The sequence below is a fragment of the Quercus lobata genome, chromosome 5 (genome assembly GCF_001633185.2).
Source record: "Quercus lobata isolate SW786 chromosome 5, ValleyOak3.0 Primary Assembly, whole genome shotgun sequence".
NCBI lineage: Eukaryota > Viridiplantae > Streptophyta > Magnoliopsida > Fagales > Fagaceae > Quercus > Quercus lobata.
In genome coordinates, this window is record NC_044908.1 from 12,730,079 (window position 1) to 12,749,463 (window position 19,385).

The following is a 19,385-nucleotide window of genomic DNA, read 5'->3' on the forward strand; positions in this document are numbered from 1 at the left end:
AATATTATTGTAAAATTTTAATTTTATCAATTAAAGTACTAAATTAATGAGAATCAATAAAAATATTATTGTAAATTTTTGATTTTATCAATAACGTAATAAATTTATAAATATCAGCTCAATTTGAAGCAAAGAAAAATGATAAATTATTAATAATAAAAAAATATTGCGAAAATTTTCTGTTTTTCTAGATTTTCTCAGTGAAACCGTGCAAGTAATAGTTGCAAAATCCAGTCTCCTCTCTCTCTCTCTCTCTCTCTCTCTAAAAAACCTCAAACCCCATCGCCTCTCTCTCTCTCTCTCTCTCTCTAAGAAACCTCAAACCCCATCTCTCTCTCCCCGTGGCTCTGAGCACAAACAGAAGAAGAAGAAAATGGGTACACTGTGTGGGTTTACAGTGACCACAATTCTCTTGTTTTTTCTCCTCTTCGTCTCTCTATCTCACTCCTTCTACCTTCCTGGCGTTGCTCCTCGCGATTTCCAGACTGTATGTTCCCTTATAATCCAAACCCACTTCTCAAAATCTGTGCTTTATTTCATTCTTTCACCTCTCATTGCTTGCTTTCCTGTGTAGTTCTTTTTTGGGGTTTCTTTATTTTCTGTGTTTTTTGTTGTATTGTTTGAGTTCTCTTTGCTTTATGTGGAGCAGTATTGGATCTGGGTTTTTGAGTTTGATCTAATTTTATGTTGTTGTGGATCTGTGGGATTGTTTTTGAGCTGTTTTTGGATTATGGGTTTTGTTTGGATCTGGATTTTTGTTGAAATTTAGGTCAAAGTTTTGATTTTTGGGAATTGTGAATGTGATTTGGGTGTTTGTATTTGTTGCTGTTGTTGTAGTTTTTTTTTTTTTTTTCTAAAGGTTTTGATTGGTGTTGTTGGGTTGTTCTGGTTTTTGGGTCTAGGAAATGATGGATTGGTTTGATCTATGTGTATATTTGGGTTACACCCAAGGCCTTGTTCAATGTTTCTATTGGTTGAAAGTTAGATATGTTGGATAGCTCATGTGTGTGTATCTATGGGCATTTTTGGATTGCACTTAGAGGCTATGTCTAATGTTTCTATTGGTAGAAAGTTTGAAATTTTGAATAGCTTGTGTGTGCATGAGCTAGCCAATGTGATCAAGTATTCGATGTGAATTGCAAAGTGATCCAAGATAGGATATTATGTAGGTGGTTGGAATGTTTCACTACGGGATTGAATATAGCTTGGATTGCATTTTGGATCTCCTAATATGTTTGAAAGTTTTTGTTGAGATTTACATAATATTTGCTGCCATTCGGATTGCAAAGGTTTATAAAAATGGGTGCTTTAATCGCAATGGGTAATAATGATATTAGTTTCAGAATTTATAAAGATCTCATATTTTCAAGTGTTTACCATCTCTGTGATGATTAGAGGCCAGCTCAGGAAGTACTGCTTGTACAAATATATTACACACAAAAGTGTAAATGAAAGACAATTGATTCAAGTTACATGGACAAGAAGTTAGACTGTACATTGAGCTGAACTCTTGAACCATATTTTGTTTTCAACCTTTTGCATCACATAATGAAGTATCCTTCTTTGTAGAACAAGTTTGTGAATTTGGTAATGATTTGATTTGGTTAGAATGTTCCACTATAGGATTGTACATAGCTTGGTTTGAATTTTGGATCTCCTAATATGTTTTGAAGTTTTTGTTGTGATTTACATAGTATTTGCAGCCATTCTGATTGCGAAGGTTTATAAAAATGGGTGCTATAATCACTATGGGTATAATGATATTAGTTTCAGTCTTTATAAAGATCTCAGTTTTCCAAGTGTTTACCATCTCTATGATGATTAGAGGCCAGCTCAGGAAGTACCATTTGTTCAAATATATTTTTACTTTGTTGGAAAAGAAAAGGGCTGGGCTTATGTATTTGGAGAATTTGGTTAAGAAGTTTCTTCACTGTTTGATTTCTTTGCAGCGTTTTTTTTTTTTTTTTTTCCTCACAAATTTCTTATAAATTATTATTGTCTACTTTGAACAGGGAGACCCCTTGCCAGTCAAAGTGAACAAATTATCATCTACTAAAACACAACTTCCATATGACTACTACTATCTAGACTATTGTAAGCCTGGCAAGATTTTGAACAGTGCTGAAAACTTGGGGGAAGTTCTTCGAGGTGACCGCATTGAGAATTCTGTCTATACTGTGAGTATCTTTTACCTTTTTTCTGTATTAGAAATCTGAAATGGAAAAAACCTTTTCATTTACTTATTTCAGTTATTGTTTCATTGTCTATTGACTATTGTGTGACTAAATTTATGAATTTTATGACAGTTCCAAATGAGGAAGCAGCAATCATGTCAAGTAGCCTGTAAAAAAAAACTTAATGCTGAAACTGCTAAGAATTTTAAGGAAAAAATTGATGATGAATATCGAGTTAACATGTAAGTCGATGAACTGGCTGTATATTGTTCATGAAGTCTCTGTAGTTTTTCTTATTTCCATTAGTATCTTTTAGTTTTCCATTGTGGGTTTTAAGAATTTTAATTATTTTCCTAAGTGAAAGGCATTAATTTATTTGGAATGTTTAGTATATTCCTCTTTTTTCTGAAATCTCCAGAATGCACTTGCAGGATTTTAGATAACCTTCCAGTTGCTGTCCTTAGACAGAGGAGGGATGGAATTCAGTCAACAACTTACGAACATGGTTTCCGTGTTGGGTTCAAAGGAAACTATGCTGGGGTATGCTTCAGAAGCAACTTATTATTTTAGGATTTTTGTGTGTTTATTCTATCTTAAACATTTGTTTCTTTTACAGAGCAAAGAGGAGAAATATTTCATTAATAACCACTTGAGCTTTAGAGTCATGTATCACAAGGATCTTGAGACTGATTCGGCTCGGATTGTAGGGTTTGAGGTTACTCCAAACAGGTGTGAGAATCTTTTCCTCTTTTGTTTTTGATATATGGCACCTCCTCCCCTTGTCAGAGTAAAGTGGAGGGTGGGTTCGGTTCCACTTGGTGCATGTGTACGTACATAGAAAAGTGAACTGCTTAGATGATCTTACCAAGAGACAAATATTCAAAGTCAGCTACATCATGATAAAGAAGGGTTGAACTGTGAAGAGTTGTCTATGGATTGAAATGTTTTGATTTTTTCCTCTGCTTTTTTACACCTATGGTTTGAGCTAGTCTTACTCCCAGAACTTGTCAGATGCTGCAATGCTGTTTGCGTTATATTCCTTTGCTTCATTCTGCTTCTTTGGTGTAGAACTTGGACGTTTCTTCTGATATTAAAGAGTTACTGTGGGAAACAGGGAATTTTATTTTTTATTTTTTTTGATAAGTAACTGTGGGAATTTTATATGAGATGCATGTATTTGTTGCTTGTTTTTGTGCTACATGCTATAACTTTTTCTGCAATGGCCTGAAAATTATAGAAAAGATGAAATGTAGAAGCTCCCTTGTAATTTTATACATTGAAATTGATTTAAAAGAATGATACCAATTTAGATTTTAAAAGAATAATGCCAATAAGTTTAAAGAAAATAGGAATTTTTAGAAAATGCCCACAAAGTGCATTTGTAAGTTGTTTTTTGATAAGTACATTTGTAAGTGGTTACAACTAGCTTATTTATGTTCTTATGTACTTGGGTAGCACCCTTTCAGCCTTTTAATGAAATTTTACTTGTGTGTATGAATATATATATGTAAAGCTTATTTATGTTCTTGTCATCTCTTTTGACTCTTGTAAATACTGTAAACAGCATTAATCATGAATACAAGGATTGGGATGATAAGAACCCTCAATTAGCAACATGCAACAAAGACACCAAAAATTTAGTGCAAGGTAACGTCGTTCCACAAGAAGTTGAGACAGATAAGGAGGTTGTTTTTACATTTGATGTTTCCTTTAAGGTACTCACTCATCAAATCCTTGTCTATGTCTCTCTTCCATACTCAACTCCTTCCCTTGTATAATACATTTAACTAACCTGTGTTGGTCTTTTTCTCAGGAAAGTGATATCAAATGGGCATCTCGATGGGACACATACCTCCTCATGAATGATGATCAGATCCACTGGTTCTCCATTATAAACTCTCTGATGATTGTCCTTTTCCTTTCTGGCATGGTGGCCATGATCATGATGAGAACTCTGTACAGAGATATTGCCAATTACAATCAATTGGACACCCAAGATGAGGCCCAGGAAGAAACAGGATGGAAACTTGTCCATGGAGATGTTTTCAGGGCACCGATCAATTCTGGTTTACTTTGTGTTTATGTTGGTACAGGTGTTCAGATCTTTGCAATGACACTTGTGACAATGATTTTTGCGTTGCTTGGGTTCTTATCTCCTTCCAACCGAGGGGGGCTTATGACTGCCATGGTACTGTTGTGGGTTTTCATGGGCTTGTTAGCTGGTTACTCCTCAGCACGCCTGCACAAGATGTTTAAGGGCACAGAGTGGAAAAGGAATACCTTGAAAACTGCATTTATGTTTCCTGGCATTCTTTTCGCAGTATTTTTTGTTCTGAATGCCTTAATTTGGGAGGAGCGATCTTCTGGGGCAGTACCCTTTGGAACAATGTTTGCTCTTTTCTGCTTATGGTTTGGTATATCAGTGCCCTTGGTCTTTGTGGGTAGTTACTTGGGATTCAAAAAACCAGCCATTGAAGACCCTGTGAAGACTAACAAAATCCCCAGACAAGTACCAGAGCAGGCATGGTACATGAAGCCAGTCTTCTCTATACTCATTGGAGGCATTCTTCCATTTGGGGCTGTTTTCATTGAGCTCTTCTTCATCCTAACATCAATATGGCTAAACCAGTTCTATTACATCTTTGGCTTCCTTTTTATAGTCTTCGTTATCCTTCTAATCACTTGTGCAGAGATAACAGTTGTGCTCTGCTACTTCCAGTTGTGTAGTGAAGACTACCACTGGTGGTGGAGATCATACTTGACTGCCGGCTCCTCTGCCCTCTACCTGTTCCTTTACTCCGTCTTCTATTTCTTCACCAAGTTGGAGATCACAAAGCTGGTTTCAGGCATCCTTTACTTTGGGTACATGGTAATTGTATCCTACGCTTTCTTTGTCTTGACGGGAACCATTGGCTTCTATGCAAGCTTCTGGTTTGTTCGAAAGATTTACTCCTCTGTTAAAATCGACTGATCTAAAGATGCAGAAAGAGGGTGATGAGGATGAGGATGAGGATGAATTCCAGACCACGACAGGAAGCATAGAAGGGATAAAGATTAAATTGAAAACTATTTTGCAATCTCTTCAAAACCTTGTCTATGTTGACGGTAGCATGGTGCTTGGCCTGTTTGTTTACACCTTTGTTAATGTCATGAACAGTAGCTTAGTAGTTTTCCTGCAAGAAGCTTGAGCAGTGACTAAAGTATGGATACTTATATAATATCCATATGGTTACAACTGATCTTTGATGTGTCTCAAGTGGTTTGATTTCTTGTTATCTGGTTAGGAGCACTTACAATTGATATTTTAGAAATCAAATAATGCAGCTCTAGAGGCAATAGGTAATGTATTTTTGTTGCACCTGCATTGTTGTGAATTGTAGTTTGTAATAATTAAATATCCCTTGATTTTCTGGCCCTTGACCCCTTAAACTATGACTGGTGGCTGAAAGACCAACCTCCAAGGCTATATTTACAAAATATCAACCAAAAAAAAAAAAAAAAGATCATTGGTGCACCCAAAAATAAAGTTTTTTATTTTTTATTTTTATTTATGGTTGAATAAGTGATTTGAGTTTCCCCTCTCAAAAAAACAAAAAAGTGATTTGAATTTCAATTCTATCACAAACGAATGTTATAGGTTGAAATTCTCTCTAATAAAAAAAAAAAATGGCGAAATTATATTATTGGTTCCTAAATTTTACCTTGTGAGCATAATTAGTCACTCAAATTTCAAGCGAGCGCTATTAATTCCTCAAGTTTAAAAAATGAGTGGTACTAGTCAAATGATTAACTTTAGTTAAAAGTATTGCTTACGTGGTTAATGGAATACTGAGTTGTTATTTTTTTTTTAATAATGTAGCATTTTTAATAAAAAAATTACAAAATTATTTACAATTGGTGCATCTTTTACATTGTATTTACAAGTGCTTTTACAAACTATGAGGTGGCATATGAGTTATTATTTTTTTTATTTTGCTAAAAAAATCTTAACTCTCAATATCTTCTTGTGATCCAAGTACTTCATCTTCCATTCTTGCCATTCTCCCAACCATTGTGGCTGCATCTGTCATCACTATCATCACCACCGCTCTTCCTTTGCCGTAGCGACTCCTCCAAATGGCCTTCGTTGCCACTACAGCAGCCAATACAAGCTCTATCCTTCGCCATTCTCCATGAATGTCCATCGACTGCTTATCTCCTAAAGATCTTTATGTTTCTTTGTTCAGATTTGTTTCCAAAGTATCCATAAATAGCATAAAAAAGTGTTTAAATTTGTTTCATTATAAATCTTCAAATGTTTGAAGTATTATATTCAAGTTTTATTTTCCTTAAAAAAAATTTGTCTTTTTTCTTTCTCTGCCTTGAACCAATGGTAGTCACTGTGGGAATCTTTGTTGTCTATCACTGCTCTCAAAATATTTGTTGGTTTCTTGGTCCTGACACTAGACTACTCTCGTTAACAAGAGAGGATTTGTGGCCAATCAATTTAGATTAGAAAGAGAGTTACGTAAAAGATTTTGTATCCTCAAAGGTGGTCCTCTTCAACTCATATCTGGATTTTTGTTAAGAGAGTTTCCAGTAAATTATTGTTGACTTTGAGGTGGTCCGGCCACTTGATTAGAAAACTGGAAAATGGTGAAGTAAAGAAAGGGAAAATAGGGGAGGAGAGAGTGAGGGGCTGAAGCCAATCCTATCTCTTTTTGTTTTTTGTTTTTTTGGCATAAGAATAAATAAAATCCAATTAAAGATTCCATGGCAACTTCATAATTAAATAGCTGATATGGCATAGGACACTTAAGTTGTCATGTCAGTTTATAAGTACCTGCAGTAAAATTATAAATGTTACGTAATTTTTCTGTTAGCTACATAAGTAATATTTTTAACAGAAGTTAGTTGAAGGACTAGTACCACTCATTTTTTAAACTTTAGGGACCAATAGTACTTACTTGAAACTTGAGGGACTTATTGTACTCACAGGATAAATTTTAGGGATCAATAGTGTAGTTTCGCCAAAAAAAAATTGCCATTTATGTCAACATCAACTATCGTGAGGAGGTTCAGGATGAATCTGTTGTGCGATTTTTGAAGGAGACTCAAGCTCCATGGCCACAGCAATCTATGCTAGCCCAGTCTGAAGTGAATTGGGCTAAGTCCAAACAATGAAACAATCATGGTTGAAATCAGACGTATACACTTTTTGTATGTTGGGTTTTTTGCTATGTAAATGGATAGGATAATTACCTAGCCCATAACTAATTTCTAGGACTGCCCATTGGGCCATTGTAGTGTGGATGGGCTGATTTCCCCTCCTCTATCCCCTTTGAATTTTCTCCCCCTAGGGAGGGATGAACTGGACCCATGCCCCTCCTTTCGATGTAATAAATTTCTCCTTCATTCCAAAGAAAAAAAGAAGTTAACTCTGGGAGAGGAAAGTGCATAGTAGGACAAATTGGTGACCAATTTGAAGTTATCCTAAAAAATAAGATAAGGTTTGTTCCTTTCACATAGGAGGGCTCATGTATGTAAGTCTCATAAGGTTATCTACCTATAAATACGGGCCTGGAGATGAGGTTGTGGGCGTCCTTCATATGAGTTGAACCATAACCTAATCTCAATCCCACCTAGTGCACCAATTGTTTCAAACAGTGGGAGGAAATAGACCTTAAGTCAAATTAGTATTTCACATCGTTGTACCCAAAAATTTGGAACTTGAGATATATGTACCATGACAAGTCCAACCTTTAGATGGTGAGTTTAGGATTCTGCTATGGTTCAAACTTAAGACCACCAAATGGAGATTACATTGCATGTGGATAACAATATAAGAGGATAAGGATGCTGGTTTTCAAGTTGAATTCAAATAAAGCTCTTGAATTTCATATAAGCTTCAGCAGTAGATCTGCAGTAGATTAGGATGAGAATTTCTGCAATAAATTGGGATTAGGATTAGTATTTGTATTTCAATTCAAATAGGAGTTGGATCCTATGTTTTAGGAATTTGTTGTGATGAGTATTATCTCCTCACTAGTATTTATGTACGTAAGAATTATGAATAAAACAAGAAGAAATTAAACCAAAAATTCTATTATCCCTCTCAAGTTCAAGATGCTAGTCACCTTGAAATGACTAAGGTTTTTTTTTTTTTTTTTTTTTCAGTTCATAACTGATGAAGTTATTCTTCCCTTTTTTGGGCCTTGGGGTCTAGTTTTAAACACTTTTTGAATATGTTTGGAGGTTTCCTAAAACTCAACCTCACCTAGAGCACCAAAAGTTTTTCAAATAGTGGGAGGAAATAGGCCTTAAGTCAAACCAGTATCATGTTGTTGCCCCTGAAAATTTGAACTTGAGATCTAACCCATACTTAATCATTGGGCCATGACTATATATGGTAAGTATCAGATTCACCTTGTTAAAACAATAAAACTTATTCTCCACATGGTCGTGAGTAAGTTTTAATTACGCTTTCAAATATGCTTAAGGTGTCCTAAATCTCAACCAAACCTAAAGCAGCAATGGTTTCAAATGGTGGAGGAAATAGATCTTAAGTCCAATCAAGCCTCATTGTCATTTAGCAAAAAAAAAAAAAAAAAAAAAAAAAATCAAGCCTCATTGTCACCCTCAAAATTTGAACTCGAGAACTACACCATATCAAGATCTTAATCGTTGGGCCACGACTTTGGATGGTAAATGTAGGATTCACCTTGTTAAACTTATTCTCCCCTTCTAAGTTTTCAGTCCTTGAGCTAGTTTTAAATGCATTTTCAAATATGGTTTTAGGTGTCCTAAATTTGTACACGCTGTTGAGCGTGACATACTTGAACTAGTCATTCTGATCTGCAAAGCTTTACCATCTTACGCATTCCATACTTGATATTTCAATAACCATTTAGAGCCATACCTTCTACATCACAAAACGTAAACAAAAAATGATTTCTTTTTCTTGATAAGTACTACCTTTACCTGGTAGCACTCTCAAACAACATGGTGTTAAATGCTTGCAATAGACAATTTGTTTGCACTTGCCTTTGAGATCATATCTTATCTAGAAGCATGATATCCACTATGATTCTGACCACCCACCTTAGCACTTAAAAGCTTACTTGATTTTGCAAGCACAAAGGCTAGTATTTGTCTAACATTTTATACACAATAGTCACATCCTCAACTACACAGTACAAACATATTGCTGTGCACCATCTGGTAAAGCTTACAGGGTCAATCACAATGTTTAAGTTATAGCTAGAAAAAGCTCCTAATAAAAAACATATATGACTCGTGCGACAAACCGCATAAGATCTACAAGCATCTATTGCATTTCAAATCTTAAAAGGCAATGTTAGTAGTTAGCAAAAATGCCAAATTTCAGTAGAACATGGTATGCTACATTCAAAATCCATATTGATGAACTAGTTTCCATAGAAAAATCCTATAAAGAAAATTTGAACATATATTAGCAATGGTTATATTCCTATTTGAAGAAGCACCGGCAGCCAAAAAAGTTCCCGTGACAGTGCAAGACTTGGGTATTGGATATACATACAACTGAACTGAATTACTGAAACTCGTGATTATGGTTAGCAGAGCAAATATTGTCATCAACTTGAGAATGATCTTGATTTGCCATTTCTTTGCCTACACATAGCAATGGAAAATATGATTATATAAGCAGGGCACAAAAATAAAACAAACAAACAAAAAAGTCATCCTACAAATGAAGCATACCAAAATGAATCCTTCTTTTCTTGTGCTAAAAAATCTTCAAATGAAATGTCAGCAAAGTCTGTGTCCACGCTTTCCACCAGCTCCCCAGATTTTGCCTTCAATTCCATGGAAGCGCTAATTTCAACCATCTTTCATAAGAGATAGGATGTTAGAATCATCAGCATATCCTATCAAAGACTGGGTGCAGAAAGAGATACTAAAGACTCCATCTGGTTTGATAGAAATGAGGGAAGAGAAAGGATGTTTTGGCAGTTGTTTTTCTTTGTTTTGTTTTGTTCATAAGAGAGTATTAGGAGTGGAATTTGACAAAGTTCACTATTTTCAGTATTCAGTAAGACTTTAAGAGTGTGCAAAGAAAATGTTAATTCTGTAAATATAAGAATTAGCAATTACTTTAAGACTAAGTGTTGTGTAGTGGGGGGATACAAACTTCATGGATGATTACTTGTCTATCCAATTAGCTTCTATAAGCAGCTTCTACAGGAACAAGAAAGAGTATCCCAGTCTCCCAGACCAAACATCTATATTCAAGGCCTAAATAAAATATTTATTCAAAAATAAGACTTAAATTTGTACCTTTTTGTATGCCGGTGAGAGTTTTAGCTGTTGTTGAAGCCAATTATAAACAAATGCATCCTCTTCTAGTCTCTTTTGTTCTAATTCTAGCTTGTATATCTGAAAAATCAAATCAAGGAATTAAATTTAATCCACTTATGGGGGTGGCAAGATACTTGAAAACACATCAGCTTCCTACAAATCCAAGAATTTAGTACTAACCTGTTGGCGGAGGCGGTCAAAGGAAGATCTGTCTGCCTTGAATAGTAGAGCCTTAGTAATAGTGAACCTACGTTGGATGACATCAGCCCTGTCATAGAAAAAAGGATAATAGAAATGTATTTGAGAAAAGAGAATTGTGCATACCCAAAAAATAAAAGGAGATACTAAATTTGCAAGGCATATTTCGGAAATCAGAAATTAATTGGAAAACTATCAGGTGAAATTACAGTAGTCAATGCTTTTAAAAACTCCATATCTTAAAAAGAAACTCAGAAATAACCAAGTTTTTTGGGGTCAAGTGGGAAATTAGGAAGAAAATTTTGCCATTAACTAAACAATCAAGAAACTATTCCTAATATTCACTGTAATTATCAATAAGTTGTGAGCTTCTGAATGGCACACAACAGTATAGGTTTATATACTTGAAGAACAAGTTGCAACGTACTAGGAGAGTCCTAAACAATGATTCCAACCCAAAAACATTTATAAAAGAAAACAAACATAATGGACAAACTTAGCTTCCTCAAAATAATTTAGAACATACTTATGCTGTAGCTCATTTCTAGCCTCAATCAAGCAATTGGCAAAATCTCCAACCTGCAATACGTATATACAGAAAGTCATGACAACCACAAATGCTTGGTGATACATGTAAAGTCATCACAATTGCAGATACTTGGTGTTTAGATAAAAAATCAGTCAATCATCCAATTCAAAGAAGGGAATGTATCTCACAAGTTTCATGAACTATAAATCAGAAAGACCATGGGATTAATCTTATCTTTTGAATCAAATTTTGTGAAATTTATCCCTCTCAAAGATGATTACATTACAACAATAAGAATAGAATTAACATACACACAAAAAGAAAAAGAATAGAACACCTGTCATGTATGATACATATCCAAAAGAGGGAATGAAAATGAATAGTATTGACCTCAGATATTCTGTAGTGGTAGATACATGCAGACAAACATAATTTTATAAATTGTGGTTCTTAGCAATCAAATCAAAACATCAAGGGCAAATAGAATCTGATACAATGTTGGTGAACCATCAATTGTCTTCAGGAAGAGAACAACAACATATCTTGAGCTGTGAGCAATGCAATAATATGTGGATGTGTGTAAAAACTAGTTATAGGCATTAATCTCATAGTTCAATTCTTCTACACCTCATTGCTCTTGCAACAAAACATCTACAAAAACTTCTAAAGTGCATGTGTGCTGTGCATAAGGAGATATTTGCAGCCACAAGGACCAGTTCCCTAGGAAGACCTGAGTTTTCATTGAATTATGATTCTGTGTCTCAAACATGAGCTGGGTACAAGGCAAATGTATACTGATTTCAACCTCAGCCTTGAGACAACCTTCAAAATCCTTCATTACCTCTCCTTGAACCAAGACATGGTGTAAGGCTCACAAATAAATCACCCTGGCACAAGTTATTTACCTCAGTTGATTATTTAATTTAAAGAAGAAAACTTTGGAAAAACACAAATGAAGCTACAAAAGAATGAAGGATGTTTCCTAGAGAGAGAGAGAGAGTATGCACAATCCCACCCAACCCCACAAAAGAATGGAGAATGTTTCCCAAGATCCTCTCAAGTTCACAGAAACGGAAAATTCTTAGGTACTCCCGGAACATAAATGGTGCTCCCTCCTCTCACATTTATGGTGGATCCCACCATGAATGTGAGAAGGGAACATCATTCTCCATGCTCCGGGAGTACCTAAGAATTACTTGACAGAGACCCCATATACATTTGATAAATCTGCCACCACCTATTTTAGTCCAATAATCAAGGTCTTGATATCAACTCATAAATAACATGTAGCTAACTATCGCATTCTCCACCCGGCCTAATTCCTCTTTATTTGATTGAGCAATCTCTCTACCTGCATTGACAACCTATCTGGTTGAAAGTTTTAACCCATCCCATCAAAAGACTCATTCGAAAGCTTGCTGTATTATTCAGGCCATGTCAACTATCTCCCTTCTTGTTGAAGTCTATCACAATCCAAACATATTAAGCTTACATTTCCATGATTAAAAGTTTGCAAAAGCTAGAGCTTCACCCCAACCCTCACCCCCCCCCCCCAACCCACCCAACCAACCAACTAAAAAAGAAGGAATTACTCATATCCCTGGCATGTATTTATCTGCCATAGCACAGGCAAGAAGAGTGAGTGAAACAAGCAGCAAACCAAAGCCATTAAGAGTGTTCCTTGTCACATTACAAAAATTTTAAATGGAATTTGAGTAATTCAACAAGCCTACAAGTATTAAATTTTTTGCTATATAGAAATTTACAAACTGATTAATTTATTTATTACGTTGTTGATAAGACACCAATCCTATCATCAGTTTCAAAGAAATTTATTTTTTTAATAAATTCGCAGTATTTTCCATAAAAATGCACAAAGATCATAATAGAACAGAAAACAAGACCAACTTCTAAGTCACCCTCATCAATAAGAAAGTCACAATTTTTTTAACATATTGGGTAGCAAAACAATAAAATAAAATAAAAAACCTGTGCCAGTGTCAATCCTTTGGTCTCATTGCACTTCACAAGCTCATCATACTGCTGCTTGATCCTCCTCTGCATGGCACTACTTGATGATGTAAACGGGTACAAACATACCAACTCCTGCTTGACCCGAGAACCCTGACCCGAGTTTCCTCTCTCCACACACGGCCTCTCTTCACTACCACCACCTTCTTCAGCTAGTGAATTCATCCTCTTCTTCTTGGCCCTCTTCTTCTTTTTCTTCATCACCCTCTGATCCCCACCGTGATCCACACCATCCACATCCAAACCCGACCCGTTCGAATCCGGGTCACCACCTTTTTCTTCCCCAAACAAACAGTCCCATTTGGGAGAATCAGAGGGCAAGATCTCCAAAAGAAGCGAATGGGTCAAATGGGTCTGGTCATTTTCACGGGCCGCACCCGATGTTTCATCCAAAGCACGCTCGAATTCCAACTGGTCGCTCCGAATTGGCTTCTGGGTATCCTCCTTTTCTCGGTTCTGCTCAGGTTTCTTCAACCTCTTGTACGTGGAGTAGGAGATAACCAAGAGAAAGAAGGTGAAGAAGAAGACCAAGAAGCAAAAATACAACATGGGTTTGTATATTTGCGAGTGATTCTCTATTGAAAACGGAAAACTAGGCTCAGAATTTGACACAAATGAAAGCAGCACAGCCGCCATTGAAACGAGAAAGAGAGAGAGGGTTTATGTCTGTGATTGTGTAACTAACTAAAAAAAAATTGTTGTACTTCGAGGTTCTGTTTGTGTGTTTTTTTTTTATAGTGCAGTACAGTGTTTTTGAAGGTTCCACATTTGATTTGATGATACTGCAAATGATGTTTTTTCTATGTTGTTTCTCTCTTTTCTTTTGTTGGTGTTGCTTTATCTGTGGGACACAAAAACAAGACAAAACAAAAGTGAAAAGAAAGATTGAGAAGGCTACGGTGACGGTGGGCTTTGATGTGTGTGATTGATTTTTATTTTTTTATTTTTTTATTTTTATTTTGTGTGTGTTTGTGTGGATAACTGACTGATTTACAGCCGTGTGAAATGAGCTTGGAAAGGTCAACCATTCGTGAGGTGTGGTCCTCTTGTTCAAATTCAAAAAAAAAAAAAACACATATGATTGAGAAGTGAAATTGGAAGAAAGTTTATTAATATTAACCCTAGGCCCACTTCTAGAATAAGAATTCTCACTTTTATGATACTCTTTAAAAGCATTTTATTATAGCTTCCAAGTAGTTTAATTATTAATTTTTTTTGTAGCCGAGTCTAAATTCATTTTTTTTTTTTTGGCCCACTTCAACAATAAGAATTCTCACTTTTATGATACTCTTTAAAAGCATTTTATTATAACTTCCAAGTAGTTTAATTATTAAAATTTTTTATAGTTGAGTCTATTTTTTTGGATTCCAGTTAACTCAACTGATAAACTCTCTGATGGTTGTATACGAGATCTGGAGTTCAATCTCCACCTATACCAAAACTTAATTGATGTCTTGGTTTGATGATAAAGAGTTACCATTAGTAATAGATGCCATAAGTTGAAATTCTTTTAAAAAAAATATTCATTTTTTTTTTTGTATTTATCAGAAGGACAACAATTAAGGTTTATTTAGTTTGAAATACAACTCTAAAAGAGACTTTTAAAATTTGTTTTTGAAATTAAAGATTACTATATGTTTTTGTGTTTTTAAATTAGAAATTTTTTTATAAATATTTATTGTCAAATAATTTTTAGAAAATAACAACATGAAAACTTGTTTGATTATTAAAAAAAATAAAAAAATTAAATTTTTTGTTGTTGTTGTTGTAATGGAGCCCTTTCACACTGGCAACCAACACCAAAGTGCAAGACTACAACTAAACTTCAGTTACAACTAGCCACATGTGAAGGATCACAACCTTTTTTTCTTTTTTCTTTTTTCTTTTTTTGACTAACTCACGTGTATTGGTGAGGTCATTTTAAATTCTCTCTCAAAAGAAGCAGTTCTACTTATTATTTGTGTTACCTATATCAAAGGTTTTATATTTGGGATTGTTGCTTATTTTAATTTATGAAAATAATAAGAAGATATTATATAATAAGTTAATTTTATGGTTTTATTGATAAAAATGTTTAATTTATCTCCATTCAAATGTAATAAGAATATGACACACACATTAACACATATGATGTATAATTTACATCCGTTCCTATCAATTTACTCTCTCTCTCTCTCTCTCATGCAAACACACATGCAGGTTATAAATAGTATTTTTAAATTCATCTCTCCCTAACAAGTATTACCGAAGTTCATGACTTAAGCTTTTTAAGTGGTAACTATATATATTCAGTTTTCAATATATGTGTAGCTCCATGTCATATACTCAATGTATACATATTTATTTTATATAAATCTTTTTGATGAATTTATTTTTATATAAATTAACTAATACCTTTGCTTTGGTGCTTACCCAATATTATTATAACCGACAGGCTTTGAATTTTTATTAGAATTTAGATAGTATAAAATTGTTTTCTTCAAAAAAAATTTCCCAACATATTTGTATGCTTTTTTTCTAGTATATACATATATAGCTAGCACACAGCCAAGCAATAGATTTTGGTTTCTATATAATTTGATTTTAAAATAGGAAAAATATTTATGATCTCAGTGTTATAACAAAAAGGCGCACTTTGCGCATTGATTATCTGTGGAAACTTTTTCCTCGGACAAACCTTCAATAATCAAAGTTAAATAGATTAATGATTGGATTAAATTTTGTTGTTAAAAAGGTAGTTAAGAATAGGATGAATTATTGTATACTTTCGGAGTATCATAAATATGTATTCCTTCCTCTCACATGAATGATAAGTCTCACTAATTAAATTTATAGTAAGACCCACCATTTATGTGAGAGAGATGTGTACGTATTTATGATATTTCGGGAGTACCTAATAATTTTCTTAAGAATATATATATTATATATATTTTTTGATGGGAAGGTTTTTTTTTTAAGAATATAGTTGTACTTAAAAAAAAAGATTGAATTAAAAAAAAAAATGCTATAAAAATAAGTATATTAAGTATTAACTAACGGAAAATACTTATTTAAACAGACCATTAAAAACTAATTTTACACACCTCTCAGAATGGACTCTTTCTCTTTCTCAAAAAGAATGGACTCTTTCTTTTGGAGAGAGGGAGAGAGAGGTCTTTATTGCTAAATGGGTCATGCACTCAAGATTTAGAGACTGTGTCTTCATCTTTTTAAAAAATATTTTTCGCTCAAGAAGGTTCTTTTTTTAAAATATTTTTCAAGGGTTGTCATAAGGTTTTAAACTAAGTTTTTTAAAGGGGTCGTGAGGTTTTAAGCTTGGCCCTTTGAATGTGTCACATATTTGTATAATTATTTTAAAATTATAATAAATATAAAAACACAATTTTTGTATAATTTAGTGATTGATTATGAGTGATGAAAAAAAAATGATATAATTTATGTAAAATGATTGATCATTTTAACAAATTGCGTATAAAACTATGGAAAAAGTAGTTTCTATTTACTAAAATAATAAATTATTATGCTAAAAGTTACGTGCTAGATTTTATTGTTAAAATAAATGGTTGATGTTGAAGGTGGAGTCTACTTTTTTGACGGTTTCGAAAGAATTAAATCCATCCAGGTTAATGGTCAACTGGAACCGACCATCTGATGTAATGACTCTCCTAGTTAAGGTATATTAGGTCAAATTGTAGAGTGAGCAACAAGTAATCGTAGTTCCAAATCACCCATTCAAAAACCTTGTTAATCTACTGCCTTACGTAATCTTTTGTGTCAGCTAAATTGACCATCGCTGTGATCGAATGGTCTAACCCCAAGTAATGGTTAAAGTTTTTTATTTTTTATTTTTAAATGAAAAAGGGTAAATGATATTGTTAAAGCATCAATAAACAAAATATAGAGTTTATTATGAAAATTTTTTGGTTAGAAACTTTAGTTGTAGCCCAAGAAAAAAGTTTTTTGAAAATCTAACAATTAGATTTCATATTATTTATGTTCTTCAAACGGACGTCAAATTTCGTACTAATTAGATAATATTTACCATTCGATCTATAAATTTATTTTTTATGCATAATTTTAGAATACAATAGCTTAGTTCATAAAAAAAAAGAATAAAATAGCTTAGAAATTTAAATATTTGATTGTAACATAGTTAATGTTTTTTGAAATTTTAAAAATTTTGCAAGTAAGAATGATATAAAAAATATATATAATCCAATAGTAAATTTATCAAAATTCATATACAATAAAAAGATATTGAGCAACTAAGTTTGTTATCAAATTTTGTTCAATTATTATTGTAAGGACACGAATCGTAACGAACCTAATTGTGTTGGGTTCGCACGTGTAAAGGCCCAAACAATATCATTTGTAGAGCGTGAGTTTGAAAGGTTAGGCCTTGATCACCAGGTGGTGGGTTTTTCATGGCGTTCATACAAGGTTAAGGGACCTTCACCCCTGGAGTCTTTCTCCTGGAGGTGGGCTGGGAGGCTCTCCTTTTTCTGGCCATTTTTCCCAGCCCCCTAATTTATGTACCTACCTTTTTATTATATAGTTCACCTTGGTTAATCCTAGCCCTCCACTTGTCGGTCAGGTAGGTGCTTATTTCTGTATCCATCCCATCATTCGTCCTCTCTTACTTTCTATTAGTTGCGTGGATCGAAGTTTACACCATCCAAACGTCTTTTCTCATTAATCAACTCTGGGTATTGGCAGGTGCATTAACTGAAGGAAAGACACATTTTCCTTGATCCAATTTTACACTTTGCTTCCCCGTGGGCCCCATTTCACTCACATCCCCCTCAGGGAGCTGTTTGGGGATAACTTTCACTAGGACGTTGATCTTCCCCTCAAAGCTCTGGAGTGCCGAGGACAGGGTAGCTTCTCAGCCTTTCCCACTTGCCTTGGCCATTGATCACTCGTCCTCGGCAAGAGACCTCCTCGGCACGGGCCATGGGCCCAGATAGGGTTTGGGCCAAATTGTAAACTTCCAGGACCCACAATTATTATAATATAGAAAAGAGTAAAATGATAGTTAAAGAAACAGTAAACAAAACAAGACCCAAAAAAAATGAGTTAAGTGTCAAGAAGATACTCTTAATTTGGCCAAATCAAAGCAAAAAAAATTGACCAAATCAAAGGACATTTCAATGAAACAAAAGTATGGTATCTACGAACTTGGTTTCAATTTGAATGGGGCTACTTCATGTTGCAAATGTAGAATGTTGAAGTGCTCACTCATGTGCAAATACAAGCCCAACACCCATCCATGAAGTAAACTCTAGCGTGACCAACAACTATGTGCCCAAAGCTCTTGTTTGGGACAAAGCCCATTCCAGCATTGCAAGTTTTAGGAATTCTTTTGCTACTCTTATGGGTCTTGTGAGATTTGGGCTAGTAATATGGTATTTCTTTTCCATTTGACCTTAGGATTTGATATTGGAACTTGAAGAATTAAACAAGGGGGGATGAGTTTGGGCCTTTGGGACGGTTGCCACTACTTGGACTAATTTGGATGGGTTATTATTAGACTAGCATGAATTTTTACATTGAGATATGGGCTAATATTAAGCTGGTCTATATTTGGGCTGAGCTATGAGCTTGAGTTAAACCTAGTCTTTCTAGACCATATGGAGACCCATATTCAGAAAATCCTTCAGTTCGTTGTTCCTTCTGCTTTGCAGTGTAACTCCAAACAAAATTCTCTCTTACTCGAATCCATGCACTGCATGGTGAAAATTACATTGAAAAAAAAATATATATTGCTAATTTTTCTAATCTCCTGTTATGCCATGTCAGCAAGTGTTCTAGATTCTTTTTTTTTTGTTTTTTTAAATTTTAATTCCCATATATGATTTCTGTATTACATTTATTTAAGATAAGAAGACACCTACATTACATCATTCATGTGCACCTTTTGCAATTTACTCTTGAGAAATTTGGGAATTGTTTTTAGCAAAAAGATTGATTACGGTTGGACCTATTAGGTAATTTTATTTCTTTCATTATAATTTTAGTTTTGTAGTTGCAAAAACTTGACTACTTTTGCAAGATTTGGGATAAGTGATTAGTAGGCAAACTTACGAGTACAAATTGTCAAAATTTATCATATTTGTGTGTTGAAATTTTTTTAC

The 19,385-nt window shown here is 34.2% G+C and overlaps 2 protein-coding genes across 2 annotated transcripts; one reads left to right on the forward strand and one right to left on the reverse strand.

Annotated features, from left to right (window-relative positions):
• The first annotated feature begins 226 nt into the window (after nt 1-226).
• On the forward strand, nt 227-5,585 carry LOC115989679 (transmembrane 9 superfamily member 7). The gene is made up of 7 exons (XM_031113490.1): nt 227-487; nt 2,013-2,177; nt 2,307-2,416; nt 2,606-2,714; nt 2,791-2,903; nt 3,739-3,889; nt 3,988-5,585. Exons 1-7 carry the CDS (start codon nt 374-376, stop codon nt 5,143-5,145), a joined length of 1,920 nt encoding a protein of 639 aa, XP_030969350.1. The 5' UTR covers nt 227-373; the 3' UTR covers nt 5,146-5,585.
• A 3,871-nt stretch (nt 5,586-9,456) lies between these two features.
• Nucleotides 9,457-14,136, reverse strand: LOC115991896. The gene is made up of 6 exons (XM_031115876.1): nt 13,210-14,136; nt 11,218-11,270; nt 10,674-10,761; nt 10,473-10,571; nt 9,897-10,024; nt 9,457-9,806 (listed from the first exon to the last, which is right to left on the reverse strand). Exons 1-6 carry the CDS (start codon nt 13,885-13,887, stop codon nt 9,770-9,772), a joined length of 1,083 nt encoding a protein of 360 aa, XP_030971736.1. The 5' UTR covers nt 13,888-14,136; the 3' UTR covers nt 9,457-9,769.
• Between the last annotated feature and the right edge of the window lie 5,249 nt (nt 14,137-19,385).